At 38.3% G+C, this 16,367-nt stretch overlaps 1 protein-coding gene across 2 annotated transcripts in view; it reads left to right on the top strand.

Moving 5' to 3' along the window:
• Positions 1 to 292: 292 nt before the first annotated feature.
• The window catches only part of DGCR8 (DGCR8 microprocessor complex subunit), a 28,151-nt gene continuing 12,076 nt past the window's right edge, over positions 293 to 16,367 (top strand). For both annotated transcript variants that reach the window (XM_074921253.1, XM_074921254.1), the window contains exons 1-9: positions 293 to 394; positions 5,914 to 6,912; positions 7,350 to 7,512; positions 8,979 to 9,121; positions 9,839 to 10,121; positions 11,747 to 11,944; positions 13,294 to 13,395; positions 15,301 to 15,399; positions 15,811 to 15,893. In XM_074921253.1, the coding sequence (XP_074777354.1) occupies positions 6,190 to 6,912; positions 7,350 to 7,512; positions 8,979 to 9,121; positions 9,839 to 10,121; positions 11,747 to 11,944; positions 13,294 to 13,395; positions 15,301 to 15,399; positions 15,811 to 15,893 (1,794 nt within the window). In that variant the 5' untranslated portion in view covers positions 293 to 394; positions 5,914 to 6,189. The remainder of the gene's footprint in view (positions 395 to 5,913; positions 6,913 to 7,349; positions 7,513 to 8,978; positions 9,122 to 9,838; positions 10,122 to 11,746; positions 11,945 to 13,293; positions 13,396 to 15,300; positions 15,400 to 15,810; positions 15,894 to 16,367) is intronic.

The raw sequence follows: 16,367 nt of genomic DNA, 5'->3' as shown, positions 1-16,367 counted from the left end.
ACGAGACAAAGGAGCCCGCCTCCGCCCGGCGCTGCTCCCCCCGTCATGGCGGGCCGCGCCCTCCCGCCGCCTCGGGCCCGCCCCTGCCTCCCTCTCATTGGCCTGGTGCTGTGAGGGCGTATGCCTTTCGCGCCTCTATTGGCGGAGTGGGTTAACATGCCAGGGAGTTCACCAATAGTTACCGAGATTTCAAATCCGTGACAGAAGCGACTGGGAAGGCAATTGGCTTGGCGAGCCCCGGAGTCCCGCCTGCGGGGACTGGAGCGGCTCGGAGCAGGCGTTTAAAGATGGCGGCAGCGGCGCGGAGTGGGGGACGGTTTTCGTGAAGCGGCCGAGCTCGCCCTCCCCCCGCCCCACTCGCGGAGGAGCGGCAGGGCCCCCGGGGATGGCTCAGGTGGGTGCTGGCCCCGTGGGGTGTCGGGGAGGGCGTGCACGAGTGGGCCTGCGCCGCCCAATCGCCGCCGCGCGGGCAGTAACCCCTCCGTCCCCACAGGCCGCGGCGCCTGCGGGAGCCGTCCGGCCCGCCGCGCTCCTCGCCGCCTGTAGGGCTGGGCCCCCCGGCGCCGCTGGCGGGGAGCCGTGACGAGCTTTTTCCCGATCAGCGGAGGCGAATGCACCGACGTCCTGTCGCTCAGCGGGCAGGGGGCTGCCCTCCCCAGCGGGTGTTGCCATGCGGCGCTTCCCCGGCTGGAGCGTCCTTTCCTCAGAGCTGGTGTTCTGTTTTGTTTAGATTTTTTTTTTTTTGGTGGGGGGTGGTGTTGGTGTTTTTTTGTTTACCGCTCCCAGCCACCTCCCTAACTCGCTCCCGCCGTAGAATTGCATTCAGGGTAGTAGAAGCAAAGGAAACGCCATGTCTTTCCACCGTCCGCGCACCTCCTTGTCAGTGGGGTGATGGGGAGTATCAACTCCGCCGTGAGTTTCTACCCTGCGTCGTGTCTCAGTACGTTTGTGTGCCTTAGGGTAAAGGGAGGGTGAGAGGGAGAATTTCCGCTGGACGCATCCGTTTATACAGGGCAGAAGAGCACGTCTCGCCTCCTGTGCAAAGTTAGGAAGAAATGGCAGCCTTTCACCAACGTGTGTGCGGACGCCCGTTCGTTTTCATTTTTTTTTTTAATTCTGGTTGCGGCGGTGAAGATAAGGTGGTGTGTCTGTCCGTAACTCAGGATTCTTCTTCATGTGTTTTTTCTATTAATAGTGAAGTACAGGTATATCTTTCTCTAAATTATCCCGTTCAAACTCTAAAAGGTTTATTCCGCTAACTTCACGGTTTGGGGATGGAAAAATAGAGTTCTGTCTTTTGCACCTCTTTTCCTTAGGCTTTGGGTTTATCTGTAAATTCTATTTGCCCGCTGAGAGCGTGGGCCCTCTAATATCCAGACATCACTCCCTCATAAACTGGGATTGAGGGTTTGCCGTGTGAACCCATTCAATTTACTCCCTTAGGCTGTGAGTTAAAGATCTAATGCTAACATCTCAAACTTTTCTTTTGTGAGCATACGTCTTCTCTCTTCTGTTTAGGTAATTAAATTTAAGGGTTCCTGGTTTTAATTCTGGATGAGGAGTTAGGCCATTAGTTCTTTCGGGCATCTTTTGATTATCTTTGCTTTTCTAGAGAATGAGGGGGATTTGGTTCCTTATGTCTGTCGTTTTCTTTACAAGGAAGAAGTTATTTGTGATATAAAAGGAAGATTTTTTTTTTCTCCTTTCTAGTCTCTGATTTGCAGATATTTTTTAAAAAACTAATGAACTGAAACCATGTAAACCCTGCCAGAAAACTGGTCAAGCTATAAAAGCACCAATTGCATTGCCATTTCTGAGGGTGCCTTTCCAAAATTACGTACTCTGCTGATTCTGAAATGAGATGAAGTCTTATGAACTAGAGAAGTTCTTTAGCCTTGTCTGTATTTGCCACTGATAATTTTGTGGTTGGGCTTTGGCTACATTTTCTTAAACTACCATGATAACTTAGACAGACTGGTTGTTTCCTTCAGAATCTTTCTATTCTAAAGCTGATAATTGGGAGAGAAATGAGTTCTTATCTGTAGTAGTTAATTTACAGAATATTTTTCTTTTGAGATTTCCTGTTCTGGTTTAAAGAAAATACATTCTTTTCAGTTTGGGGTTTTTTTAGTCGTTGATGATAAAAAAGGATTAACTTATTTATAGGACTGTATGTATCAAAAAGATACAGTAGGTATAAGTCTAATAAAAAGGTAGATGATTGTGAGCGATGAATTACATTGACAAGGGTTAAAGCTGAGTGGATCTTTAAGCATGATCGATACCTCATAAATTCTGCTCTACAAAGTTGCCATTTGGAGCTAGAGGAGGGCTTCTTATTTGCATAGCAAATAAGGAGAGTTTGCTCTGGGCCACTCTTCCTTTTGGGGTCCACTGAATGTGAAGTAAGCATTTTCTGACAAGGAATCCAGTTTTTAAAAGAAACTCTGTGGTATGCTGTGCCTTGTACCTGACTGCTGCTACAGGTATTCATGAAGAAAATATGTTTTTCATTGAACAGACTTGTAAGGCTGCTGACGTGCTATACAGTGAAGGCAGTTCTTTGAGTTTGAGCAGTGCTGATTACAATGTTAAGATTCTGGTTTTATCCTCTCCTGAAGAGATACACCGTTTTCTCTGTACTTCTCCCCATATCCCTCCCCCCACCCTGTTCTGATTGCAGGAATAGGTAGTGGTACTTATTAAACAAAGTCGGTGTTTGGGTTTTTTTATTTCTGCCTTCAAAGAATATCTGTAAGACAGCCAAGACAAGATGCTGCTTTTGTTGGGACCTGCACAGTTTGCTACATTACATTTAGATGTCTACAACGTATGTTTCTCTGAGTTTACTTTGTGACATGAAACTTTTTCAAATTAGCTGCTAAATTAAGATCAAGCGATTTAAAAATGTGAAATTTCCATACACTGGTGACGTGCAGAACATGAGCTGTGCATTCATATTTTCAGCAGTTCATCCAGAGACCCTTCAGTGTTTTGTATTGGCTGTTGCAGCTGTCAGTGGCATTCCATATCTTTTTAGGGAGTCTTCATGGAAACTGTCAATGGAACTTGGTGGAGTCTTGGAGAATAAAATCTGTTCTTTCATGGCAAATTAATTGAGGATGACAATAGGCAGACTAACTTATGTTGTATTCTAATACTGCATAACCTCATATGCTAAGTCTGTTTTTATATGTGGTGGCTGAGTTCCCCTGATCTAAGGTCTGTTTGGCTGTTTTTAACCTACAGGCTCATGTGACACATCCTTTTAGGTCTCATCCTTTCTGTCTTTCTTTTACAATACCTGATATCTACGGGAAAATCTTTATTGGTTTTGTTGTGGGTTTTTTTTCCCAGTCCCTGATATAAAGGGCATATTGTGCATCAGCTGGCAAGAAAGTAGATAGGAATTGGACCTGTTTTACTCTTTCTCCCTGTTTTTTTGTAGTTTATAGGAAGGTATTGTAGCCCACTGTAACTGTAGAGCTGCCAGACTGTTATCTTCCCCTAGGGATGTGGCAGGTTTATGGCTAGAAGTGCAAAAACTAGTTTAAACTCATCTTGGTCTAGTACTTGTTCTGGCTACGGTATGTGGAATGAGTAGTAGACAATCCCTGGCAGTGATTTGGTATGCTATTCATTATTTCAAGGCCAACAAGAAGGGGAAGACAACAAAAATTTCATTGTTAATAATACTTGAATAGAATAACAAGACATCTTTTTCTGCAAAGATTGGAGGTGTAGTACCAGTGAACTCCCAAAGCTAGCAGGTAAAGATTAATTTCTTGTGTTTTGACATTGGTGGTGTTAAAACACTCCAGTGTAGGAGCAGGACGTGTACCAGGGATATGGAAACTGCATTCACGATCATATCTTATGATTTATCAAAAATAGTCTTTCTAGTTGGACTGGGTAGCTCCTTGATCATACAGGAAGGTAGTGCTCTTTCAAATTCTATAATACATATTTCAGTATTTCATTTCTGTGTAAATTACTTATTTTTGCTCTTTTCAAGAGTCTTCTAAAGACTCTAAGCTAGAAGAATTAGATTACTTAAGCATTTAGTTTTCAGGATTTACTGAACCTGTGCTGTGACTTTCGATTATTTAACAGTGAAGATTAATTAACAGTGAAGACATGAATGATTTATTATGAAGAACTTCTTTTTTAATCTGAAGAGGAGGAAAGGGCAAGGTTACTAGACAGCTATATTTCTAGAAGTGTTCTATGTAACCTTAGGTGTTTCAGAACCTGTTGAAAGAAGGAGGAATTGATTACTGCTTGGGTGATTTTATGATAATCTTGTAGGATGGAATGGGATTAAATATATAGAACTGGTTGTTTTACTGGTGAATGAGCTGTTTTTCTTTCTGGAAAGTAATAGGTTTGTATCAGAGAAGATGGGATTATTTTAGATCTTTTATCAAAATTGAGTCCTTTTCCTTAATAATTCTACAATGCATGTCAAGATCAGTGTATTAAATGTGTCACAGTTTTGACTATATTTAAAAAAAACAACCCACCACAAAATATGAACTGTTCTGCTATCCCAGCAAACTTTCTTTATTGCCAAATCGTTAAAATAAGAGTGTGCTCTGTTGTACATTTTGCTTTCTTCCAGCTTCCAGGTAGGTAGTTCTGTATGCTGTTGAATTTTAATTAATCCCATTGTTAACTCCTGATTCCCGGCTTCCTGCCTTGCCCCAGTTGGTGTTTGGTTATTGCTGTTGGTTTGTTCTGTGTGGGCTGGCATAGAGATACATTAGAGAGTTATATTTGGCTTCTGTAAGTCCCTCATAACAACCCAGACGTTCTGCCCTGTTGCTTTCAAATGTTATATAGCATCGTGAAGGACTCAGAGCTTATCTTTCTAGAATACTTGGATAGACTTTCTCTACTACCTGGAAATACTTTTGAACAGGGCAGATTCAGCCAGCTGGCTGTCTTGGGCAGAGTTAACACCGCTTTATATCTAGCTGGTAGGAAGATTTAAACCCAGTTTGGGGTGGCCTGAAGGGACTTAGAGAAACCAAAACAGCAGGTAAGAAATGATGCTTCGTTTCCCCAGGTGCTTATAGTCCTGCACAGATAACAAAAATAGCATCGTAGATGTGGTAGAAAGAACCCATTTAATGTAAAAAACAAACAAACCTGAAACACACCCCCCCCCCCCCCCCCCCTGTAAAATTTCCTAGAGTGATTGAACATTTTTGTCAGGTTACATTACTGAAAACAATGGCTTCTAAATGCCTTCCAGAATTAATTTGAGCTTTAAGGCTGATGCATCTGAACCTGAATTCCTCAAGCATAACAAATATATAGTCCCATAGTAGTATAGAATATAAGATCAGATGTCTAATAGCTGGTTATCTAGAGAGTCATATTGTGTGAGTTTTTACTAAATTATGAGTCCTGTTAAAACTTCCAGTGAGACTTCAAAAGTAGTAATTTGTAAGACACGTGGCTTTTTGAAAGTTTAAGACCATAGTTATTAAAATTTTGTTGGTTTTGCAGATTGTCTTAAACTGTAAGCTAATTACCCTTTCTGCTGTGTGGGTAAGTATGGTTTGAACACCAGGTTATTTTTAAATAGTGGGAGAATCCCCCCAAAATACACAGTTTTTAGTCTGGTCCATACAAATGCTATACTTAATGTCCTGCCTGCAGAGATAGTCAACAAATTACACAGGTAGCTATGTGTTAGCAAATTCTTGTACAGATCAAGCAGTAAACCCAATCTAATTTCAGCCTCATTCATGACAGTATCAAGATACCCTGCTTTTTTCACTGTAAAAATGTCACTCCTACTTGAAATTTATGATGAAAGGAGTGACATTTTGCCCAGGATACTATTTCAATTTTTTTTTCCTGTGACAAAGATCTTTTTTTTTTTTTTTTTTCTTCTTCCTGTAGGTTGAAAGAAGAAAGGGAGACCTGCTTGTCCAGTGAAGATGCAGTCTTAGTCTTCAGCTACTTAAGCTGAATGCATTGTGATTTCCAATAATTGAGACAGTGATTCTGAAAGCTGTCTACATTAATGAAAAGAACAATGTAGTCAGCTTAACTGAATCATCAGTGTTGCATATTGAATAGAACATGATAAACCAATCTTGATGGACTTATGCATGTTAGGAATATAGATATAAACATTTATTGAAACATTGTTTTTTTAAAACAGTAGTTTTAAAAATGGAGAAATATGAAAATGTACCACCCCTCCCTAAAGAACCTGCAAGAGAAATGAATGTGGAGAATCATACTTGTCCCCCACCTCTGCCGCCTAATGAACAGCCTCCACCACCTCCCCTGCAAACGTCCAGTGACGCAGAGGTAATGGACGTTGGCTCTGGTGGTGATGGACAGTCAGATACCCCTGCTGGGGACACGCACAGTATCTGCAGAACACAGCTTCTCACAAAGGGATCTGCCTGCTACAAAAGTCGTCTTATAATAGACCCTAACAATAGTGACCAAAGCCCAAGAACTGCTCGTCATGCACCTTCAGTTCGAAAGTTCACCCCAGATCTTAAGTTACTTAAAGATGTAAAGATTAGTGTTAGTTTTACAGAAAGCTGCAAAAGCAAAGATAGGAAAGTTCTGTACACTGGAGTTGAGCAGGATTATAAGGCAGATACAGATTTTGGTATTAATACTGTCAATGGGGATTTGCATGTTTGTCCTTTTGGTGGTAGTAATGGTAAAGCTGTAGGAATAGGGGGTGAAAATGATGACAAGAAGGATGATGAAAATGATATTGATCAGGAAAAGAGAGTGGAATATGCAGTTCTGGATGAGCTAGAAGATTTTACCGACAATTTGATGGAAATAGATGAAGAAGGAGGAGGGTTCACATCTAAAGCAATCGTTCAAAGAGATAAAGTGGATGAAGAAACCTTGAATTACTCGTATGAGGTAAGTAAGTCCAGAGGTTTTTGGTGGGCAAGAGGTTTCTAAGTGACTAGACAAAAATAATGTTCACTGAAGCAGTCTCTTCTAGAAATGTACAGTACTTGAGTCAAAAATACAGAATTTTCAGAGACAGAACTTTGCTGAAAACTTATAAATCATCTTCGTCAAACTTCTCAGTTGTGTGGCAGCTTCTATAGTCTTGTTTTTAAAAACAATATTTAAAAGGCCTCTTACACGATTGCAGCTCATTTTATTGTGAAAATATCAGTTCTCACAAAAACTTATCTTCTTATTTTTCAGTCTTTTTACTGGAATCATTGGAAATTTCTAGTTTCTCTCTGTATGGAAGTACTCAGAGAAAATGTATACTTTTTTTCTTTGCAAGGGGAAAGGGAGGTTAGTGGACCCAGAAGGATAGTGTCTGATGAAGTCTCTTTCAGGATGACTTTGATAATGATGTGGATGCTCTGCTGGAAGAGGGTCTTCGAGCACCCAAAACAAGGAGACTAGAAAATGAGAAATATGGTGGTGAAAGTGATCACCAGTCTGATGGAGAAACAAGTGTGCAGCCAATGATGACCAAAATTAAAACTGTACTTAAAAGTAAGTTAATGTTCATGTATAAACTTTTTTGTGTGGCTTACATCTATGAACAAAAGTATATCAGCAAGCAAAATTTAGATAGCAATTCTTGTGAAATAATATGTTACAGGATGTTATTGTTTGAGGGCTTCTTAGTATAGGATGATTTTTCATGTTCCTGAACAGGGAAGGTGATTTTTGGAGAGTGTTTTTGATCTTAATCTGTTGTATGTAGTATGAATATGTATTTTAGTCTGTGGATTTGTGGAAAATTATGAAGCATGTCACCTCAGTGGTGGGGAGGTAGACAAAGACATTCTGGGCTTTTTTGTCTTCAGTACCATGTATGATGACAGCTGATGACTGTGGTCATTGTGGACTTCTTCCTACTTTATTTATATAACTCCTGTTGTTGAAATTGCTGTACATGAAGTTTTTATGCATGCAATACTAGGCTAAAAATCATTAGGAAAGTCAGTGGCTTACATTTATCCAGTTTTGTCATGTAAATGTTACAAACTACTAGTAAAGAGGAGCTGAGAATGTGTTACCAGTCCAGAAGAACATAACTGAGAATAGTCTGAATTAGAACTAAAATTTGAACGTACTCTAGGGGGTGTATTTTACATCTTCACTATATTCTGAAATAAGAAACCAAACAGTTTTTCCCTCCAAAACTTTATACTAACACAGGATTGCCAGGAAGCTCCTAGCTGAGCCTTTTCTGTGATTCCTGGTGGAGAGAGGAGTGAGATCATTCTCTGATTTTTGGAGTAGAAAGGAGTGGGGCCACGTATTACTAACTTGAGTGTGAGCATAAACGTTTTACTGTAATACTGTTTCTTTTGCTATGTGATTCTTCATGTTGGCTTATTGTACTCAATTTCAGTCTTGTGTTCTGGAAGAAGTAATGTTTGTGACAGCTAAGATACCTAAGTATGTAAAGACTTGTAGGCTTGATCCTGGTTTGTATTGTGCTTAGGCTGGAAAATATAACAGGAAAGCCTTAGCTTACAGTCGAAGACATTGCCGGCTGTTTGGGTCTGTGGGTCTAGGGGTGTCTCATCGCAAATTGATCCCTGAGTGTCAAGTGCAAAAATTTTTAATGAAAAACTTGGTTGTTTCAAAAGCAAGTAAAACTTTTCCACTAAATATAGTGCTGCTTATAACAATATAAACACATAAGGAAGACTAAAGAGAAGGGAAAATTCACTGGTGAAATGAACAAATCGGTCTGTATAAAAATTAGTGCTGCAATTGCTTTTCAGTTGAAAACAATAGAATCTGTAACTTTGCAGGATTTAATATGTATTGAAGCATATGCCTTTTTATTAAAACAAAATCTTTCTACAAAACTTTTTTCATCTTGTTTCAGTGTCATTTTATCATTTGAGACAGAAAAAAACAATTAAAAAAACCCACCCTTGATTCTTTTTCTGTTCTTCTAAGCAGTCTGTCCAAGTTTAAAGCCATTCTTTGCTTTAAAGGTCGTGGCCGCCCTCCTACAGAACCTTTGCCAGATGGATGGATCATGACATTCCATAACTCGGGCATTCCTGTATATCTGCACAGAGAATCTAGAGTCGTTACCTGGTCTAGACCTTATTTCTTGGGAACAGGAAGCATAAGGGTGAGAGCTGTCAATTACTTAAATATTTACTGAGATTTAAAAACCAGATATGTTCCTGCAAACAGTTGAATATTTTTCCACTTCAGCAGGCTTCTTTCCATTGTTAGGATTAAGGTACTTGAAAAATAAACTCCTCTGTTGCTGAAAATACGATATAATTTTTCTTAAAGTGTTTTGTTGTTCTGTTTTTGCAACAAATTTTGGCAGTTAAAGTGATGGAGATGGTCTTGTTAGGTGCTTTCATTTGTTTATCATGTGACTGCAAAATGTTGGTTTTACCCCACCAGGAAATATAATTTATTTGTAGCTATAAACTAGCCTGAGCTGTGGCTTATGGTCCATGCTTACTGAAGTAAGCATGTGACATTCATGAACCCAAGGAATCTGCAGAAACTTGATTTAATGTCATGAGCGTAAACCCCAAGATAATGGATTTTGTGAAAGCATGTAGTATTTGCATGTATTTAAACAGAATATAGTTTGGATCTAAAACAGCGAATGCACTTTGAAGGTTAGGATCAATGTTACACAATACCAGGATACCATAGGAGTGGACATGCTCAGATCTTGAGTAGAATAAGATTGGTGACCAAAGAGAAGCTTGAGCCTAGACTAAATAAAAGTAACTTCAATCTTGATTACATCTTCTCTTTTTTTGAGTTTTGCTTTTGGTGGCCTTGAGGTACTGAAACCTTCTGTGCTATTTTATATTTGCAGAAACATGATCCTCCCCTTAGTAGCATTCCCTGCTTGCATTACAAAAAAATGAAGGAAAATGAGGAAAGGGAACAAAACAATGACATAACTCCAAATGGGGAAGTATCACCTGTAAAGCACTTAGATAAATCTTCAGAGTTGGACTGCCAAACAGAAGAACCAGATTCTACTGCTGCTGATTCTGGGCCTTTAGATGACAAAGACCCCTCAGGGGGAGATGCAGCACAAGGAGCCTTAGGACAAGTTAAGGCCAAAGTTGAAGTATGTAAAGATGAATCTGTAGGTATGTATGGAAAGTGGAGTCTTTTCTTGCCTGGAGTTGGGGCAGTGGCATTTGGGATACATATACTTTATTCCAGACCCGGTAACTGATTAATATCTTGCCTGAGATAGAGTGGTCAGTTGTCTTTCTGTACAGTTTTTTTGTATGCAGAGATCAGGAGAAATAGATCTGGTATTAGAAATCAATTTTGTTATTAACAGGAAAAGAAACATACGGTAGAGGTTTTCACTGAAGGCTTGACAGTCCATGTCCAAAGGTTTGACACAAAAACGTGTAAATTTTGGAAGTTTAGGCCTGTAGACTTTTTCTCAGTTTAAGAAACAATTAAGTCAATGTGTACATATGAATTAATGTTATGAAGTGTGTTTGTGTGACTTCTTTAAATAGGCTTTTCTACACAGTCTCTATATTGGCTGAATTACATGTATTTTCAGTATGATCTCATAGGATAGATGGTGCAGTTAATTTACTTATTTGCACAAGTCTAGCAGAATAAGTCATACAGATATAATTGCACTCATGCAAAGGTGTGTGGTGCTTCATTATTTTATTCATATCTGATAGCTTTTACATAAAAAGCTGCCTAAAGAAGTCATGCCAAAATTACTGCCAAACTCAGAGGAACTTGGAGAGAAAGCTCGTGTGCCGCTTAGACCAACTACATACCTGAGAGTACCACCCATGTAAATTACTGCTGCTCAGAATACTGATAATGGCTACCGCTTATCTTTGTAGTGTTCAAACATAAAACTTGTCATTACATGTGTCCTGTTCAGTCCAAAAACCATGCCAAAAGATTTTTTTAAAAAATAAAATAAAAATCAATATTTAGCAGCAAAACTACAGCTAGTAAGCACTTATTTTCTACATGAAGTTCACCTGTCTATCTCTCTCTTTAAATAGGATCTGATCTGTATTACTGAAAAAAATACTGAGTGATCAAGTATAAGCGTGACTTGCATTTGGAATTCCTTGTGGAAGGAAACAATACCAGCAGCTTACTTTTCTTTGTTTACATCTTGGGATGCTACTCTATTTTTGGGGATTAGATCTGCAGAAATATCCTATAAAGGAGAAGCAGCTGTACTTCAAGGGGGGCAGTCTTTAAGTACTCTCTATGTAAACGGATGTGTTAAAGTCTGTTTAGAGGCCAGCAGATATTCAGGGAGCATCGTTACATAGTGTTTTATGGTACACTGTGTAATAAATAGGTATCAATAGGCAGTGTTGGCTTTGGGAAGTTGAGGCTAATAGCATAATTACTGTTTATCTTGCTTCAGGTAATGAGAAGGTGAATAGGTGATGAAGCAGAACAATTACTAGTGTTTTGTTACAAATTGTGTATTATGATGTTTAGGGTTTACTAAAATCTTCAAGTGACAGAATAAAATGCTCTTTTTTGGTGTTGTTTTCTAGTTTGCACAAATGTTTTGCATTTTACCCAGTAACAGGAAAGCTTGTGATTAGTTCTGTTAGTATAAAATAGCATCTTAACCACCTTGGGTGTGTGACTTTTGCTCCTAGTCTAAACCAAAAAATTATAATATGTTTAAACCACTGGAAGTAGTGAATTGAATACTTACTCACTGGTAAAGTAGGGAGAGTAACTTGCTTGTGTTTCTTAGATCTGGAAGATTTTAGACGCTATCTTGAAAAGCGTTTTGACTTTGAACAAGTTACCGTAAAAAAATTCAGAACCTGGGCTGAGAGACGGCAATTCAATCGTGAGATGAAGCGGAAGCAGGCAGAATCCGAGCGGCCTATTCTGCCTGCTAATCAGAAACTCATTACCTTGTCTGTGCAAGATGCACCTACGAAGAAAGGTTTGTCTGCCTGTAGTTCAAATATCCTATATCAAAGACTAATTACAGTTCTAAACTTGAAAAAAAAAAAAAAAATCCTGTTATAGGTCCGCTTTCTTCTTGTTCTAGAATTCTTGAATCCATTATATCACATAGTAAAGGAAAAATACTGTCAAAATATACTTCATACTAAAAATAATTTCTAAATGAAAGGATTTTTGTTTAAGGTTGCAGTTCTGGTAACTGGTTACTACCTTCAGTTACTTGTTACTGTTGGTTGTTACTGAAAACCCTTCTGCCTAGTCACTCAGTGCTGCTGCCTTCTCAGTTCTGATTCCAAACTAGGGACTGGTTACAAATGCCAGGTCGATCCAGGTTAAAACCTACAATTAAAAATACAAAATTAAAGCAGTTGGATACATGCAGTTAAAGAACTGTGTGTGCAGTTGTGTACTGTGGTGTGAAGAGGGGGTATCATATATGATGAGAAGCTGGGGGAATTAGATGTTCTCTGTGTTAGCTGTGTAGCCATAATAATGTGTTTAAATACTAAAATGTTGATAGACCTGCAGTTTGGGTTTTGTTCTTGTTTTGTACATTGTCATGTTTCTGGGTTTCTTTTTATCAGAATTAAAACTTAAGACCATTCCATTACAGAGAGGTGTGGTTGAATTTTTAGTTAGTACACTTTATCTTAAACTCTAGTTTTAGAGTCACATTGAAACTAAATCAAAGACTTACTTGTGCTTTATCTATCTAAATCTTCACTTTTTCTCCCATACTGTCTGCTGAGGCAGTGTTTGTGCTCTTGACTAACAGTAGTGTTGCAAGGAAAAAAAAAAAAAAAGTATCTTTCAAATCAAAAGAGCACATTCAGGGTAAGAAGGGGAAGTGACCTGATCTGTGGCTTGCTGATCAGGATTCCACGGAGAAAAAAACCTGAGTGAATCTGGTTTGTGGATTTGAAGTCTCTATGTCTGTTGTTAGAAGGAAAGATGCATGTGTTTAGGAGCAAATTAGAGCTTTTCTAATTAGTGTTAGCTGCCAGAAATGCTGTGTGTAGCTGTGGCTAGGGGACTGCAAATATTGAACATAGAATATTTGACTTAACTCATAATTAGCTCACTTCCAGTTGTTGGTAGATACTTCTGACTTATTTTTCAATACTTTTTCAGAGAAAATGGACTTTGAGGTCATAGTTATCCATGTCTGATTCAACAGCATTGCATGTAATTTGAGTTGGCACTTGTCACTTGGAGCTTGTAATTTATTTGTAGTAGAAATTGTCTTTTAAAGACTGGAACTACTTAGCTGACTTGCTGACTTCCCTCCTCCTCTTTTTTTTTTTTTTGTTTTGTTTTGTTTTTTAGAATTTGTCATTAATCCCAATGGGAAATCTGAAGTTTGCATACTGCATGAATATATGCAACGAGTCCTAAAGGTTCGCCCTGTTTACAATTTCTTTGAATGTGGTAAGTCTGTTAAGTTTTTTAATTGACCATGTGCTGTTTTGAAGGACGTATCTTGTGCTTGGATATTTAAAGGGAAAAAAAAAAATCAAACTGTGGACATTCTTCATATGCAATGTCTTCAAAGTGTTTTGAGTCAGGTTGTAGCTAGGAAAAATTTTCTGTACCTTAAATACGGCTTTTGTGGATAAGAGTGGTCTTATATTTAAAATAACAGTATGTTTTTTTCACTTTAAAAACTATGCCTAGGTGAAAATTGATCTGAGTAACTCATTTGCATCTAAGAGGACACATCAGTGAAATATGGGCAATTACAGTTTTGCTGACTCTGCACAATTAATATTTGCTTAATTTTCTTATTGAAGTCCAGAAAATCCAATCGTAAAGCACACATTGTTTTAGTGAATCATCAGAATCCTGGGGAGGAAAAAAAAAGGAAGTTAAATACTAAACCCAAATAGTTTCTGAAGAAGAGTATGTATGAAGCTGTTAATTTGAACGATTTCTGCAAACACATATGTACCTTCTCTAAAGTTGCAATAATTTGAGTTATTTTTGTGGTTTTGTTCTGTTCTGGTTTCCTTCCAATTAACAAAAAATGCAGTATTTTGTTTTTAGATATGTAGATCCTTCAACTGTTCAATTTACTGTATGTTAAGTTTATGTTGTGGAGGTTCATATTTAAATCTGGTCATCCGAAGAGAACTGTGTATATATAAATTGATGTTAAAAATTGAAATGGAAACCAGAAGTGGCTATGTAGACTGTCTGTCTTTTTATGACTGTTCTGTAAGGTCGTTGATATAATTATAATTAGTGGAGACATTACTAGTAAGGTACAGATTGCAAAATTTTCATATGCAGTTGGTAGGAACTGATTTGCTATAAATGTTGACTAATGTTGCTCATGGTATTAGAAGAATGGAAATAGTGGTGTAACTTAGAGTTACTGAAGGCTGTGTTGCTCCATGAGTAGTGTGGGATCTCTGTGTTGTTCCATGATTAGTGTGGGATTTGTGTGAAATACTGGATGGATATCTGTTTTTAAACAGCTTTTAATTTTGTTCGGACAGTGGTGTGAGAGGTAGTTTGGTAGTTCCTGATTTATGCTGTACTGAGATGGTGTAAGTGATGCTAGCACTCAGAAAAACAGAAACTCGGGGATAATTTTATTTTGGCTAGATACTATGGGGGCATCTGATGCTTAATCAAGAATCTAAAAATTTTGCATATGTAGCAAATATAACTGGAATCAAATTAATGTTGGGATTTTGTTTTCTGTAAACGTCAGTCAGATTGGCTAATCTAGCTGCATTTGAGATTGCTTTATGAAGTGCTATAGCACATGTTCCTTGCATTTTTGCTTTTGCTGGATTTTTGTGAGGAGCACCTTATGAGGAAGATAAAAATTACACCTTTTTCAGCAGCAGGATTGAAAAGATTAAGTCCTACAGTCAGCATCCAAGGAATTACAAGTCAGGCATCTTAGTTCAGTGTGGAATCTATAATTACTCAGAATTACCTTATTCCTATACATGAATTATATAATGTAACTGAGTTTTCAGTATTGGAATGTGTAGCTCTTTTATTTACACTGTGCGAGTGATGCAAAAACTTTGGAATTAACATCCAAATTCTAGCAGATTACAAATTATCCCTTAAAATGTAAAAGTTCTCCCATTTGGAAGAATGAGGTACATGATGGGAGGTCTTTTGATGGAAAACTAATAGTTTTTCATATACTGGAGTAAGCAATTCTTCAGTCTTTCTGAATAGTAAACAATTTCCATCCCTCTTGAAGTTAAAATGAAGAAAACAAATCTTGATAGTGGTAGTGTTTCATGTTCATGATGAGTATTTTACACTGAGAGTTCTGAAAAGCTTTTTTCTTTCCTTCTCCATTTAAAGAGAACCCAAGTGAACCTTTTGGAGCCTCAGTGATTATTGATGGCGTAACTTATGGGGCAGGAACTGCCAGCAGCAAAAAACTTGCCAAGAATAAAGCTGGTAACATTTTTTCTTTCTTAATACCAACTGCTGAATTGTTTATCTGTTTTCATTTCTGCTTTGAAGATGACATATTTGCAATAGTAAGTAGGAATCATTTTGTTAATAGCTGAGGAAGGCACACTAGTATCTTTTTTGTAAAAGGGATAAAGGCTGTTGCAGAGACTAGTCTGATAACCCTAGGTTCAACAATGTACTGGGATAGAAAATCATGAAGGAACTTCAGATGTTAACTTACATATAAACTATTGTTGTATACTGAGTCCATCTTATCCGTAAAGTTGTTCCCTAATATGAGTGGATATTTCTAGGGGAGTTGTGTGGCTTGCTTAGAGTGCGCCTTTCTGCTGATTTTTCTTAGAATCATTGTTTAAAATAAACATAATCGAGATGTTTAATAATTTTCTGCAGCTCGAGCTACACTGGAAATCCTTATTCCTGACTTTGTTAAACAGACCTCTGAGGAGAAGCCCAAAGACAGTGAAGAACTTGAGGTACTGAAGTCTTGCTTGCTGGCTGTCGTTATTCGGGTCACTTAAGGAAGAAATGGTGCAAGACATTAGATTGCCTGTACTGTCCTGGCTTCCAGAATCCTCTGGTTGATGCCTTGAAAAGTTCAGGGCTAGATGCTGTCTGGTTTTGTATGATCATCTTAGAAGACCAAGTAAGAACTAAAAGTGCCCCAACTTCTGAGATATTTTCGTTTGGCTTTGAAAGCTACTTATTGCCAGATCAGACAGCTAAAATTTCAGACTTTAAGCAGTGACATTTGAGGAAAATCAAAGGAAAAGTTTCGTAAGTGGAGAGCGTGTGCTATATTTTCAGGTATTGGAAATATTAAATAGCTGGTTCATCAGTGATATGTTCACTTTCAATTCAGCCTGTAACAGACCATCAGTAAGGAGTAAAGAAACAATGAATGATCAGTCTGAAAGGAATGTTTTAATTTTAAAAAGTGTAATAATACA

Source organism: Athene noctua, chromosome 17 (genome assembly GCF_965140245.1).
Source record: "Athene noctua chromosome 17, bAthNoc1.hap1.1, whole genome shotgun sequence".
NCBI classification, from domain to species: Eukaryota; Metazoa; Chordata; class Aves; order Strigiformes; family Strigidae; genus Athene; species Athene noctua.
The sequence above is the reverse complement of the archived record's forward strand: the minus strand, read 5'-3'. Positions and strand labels throughout refer to the sequence as shown.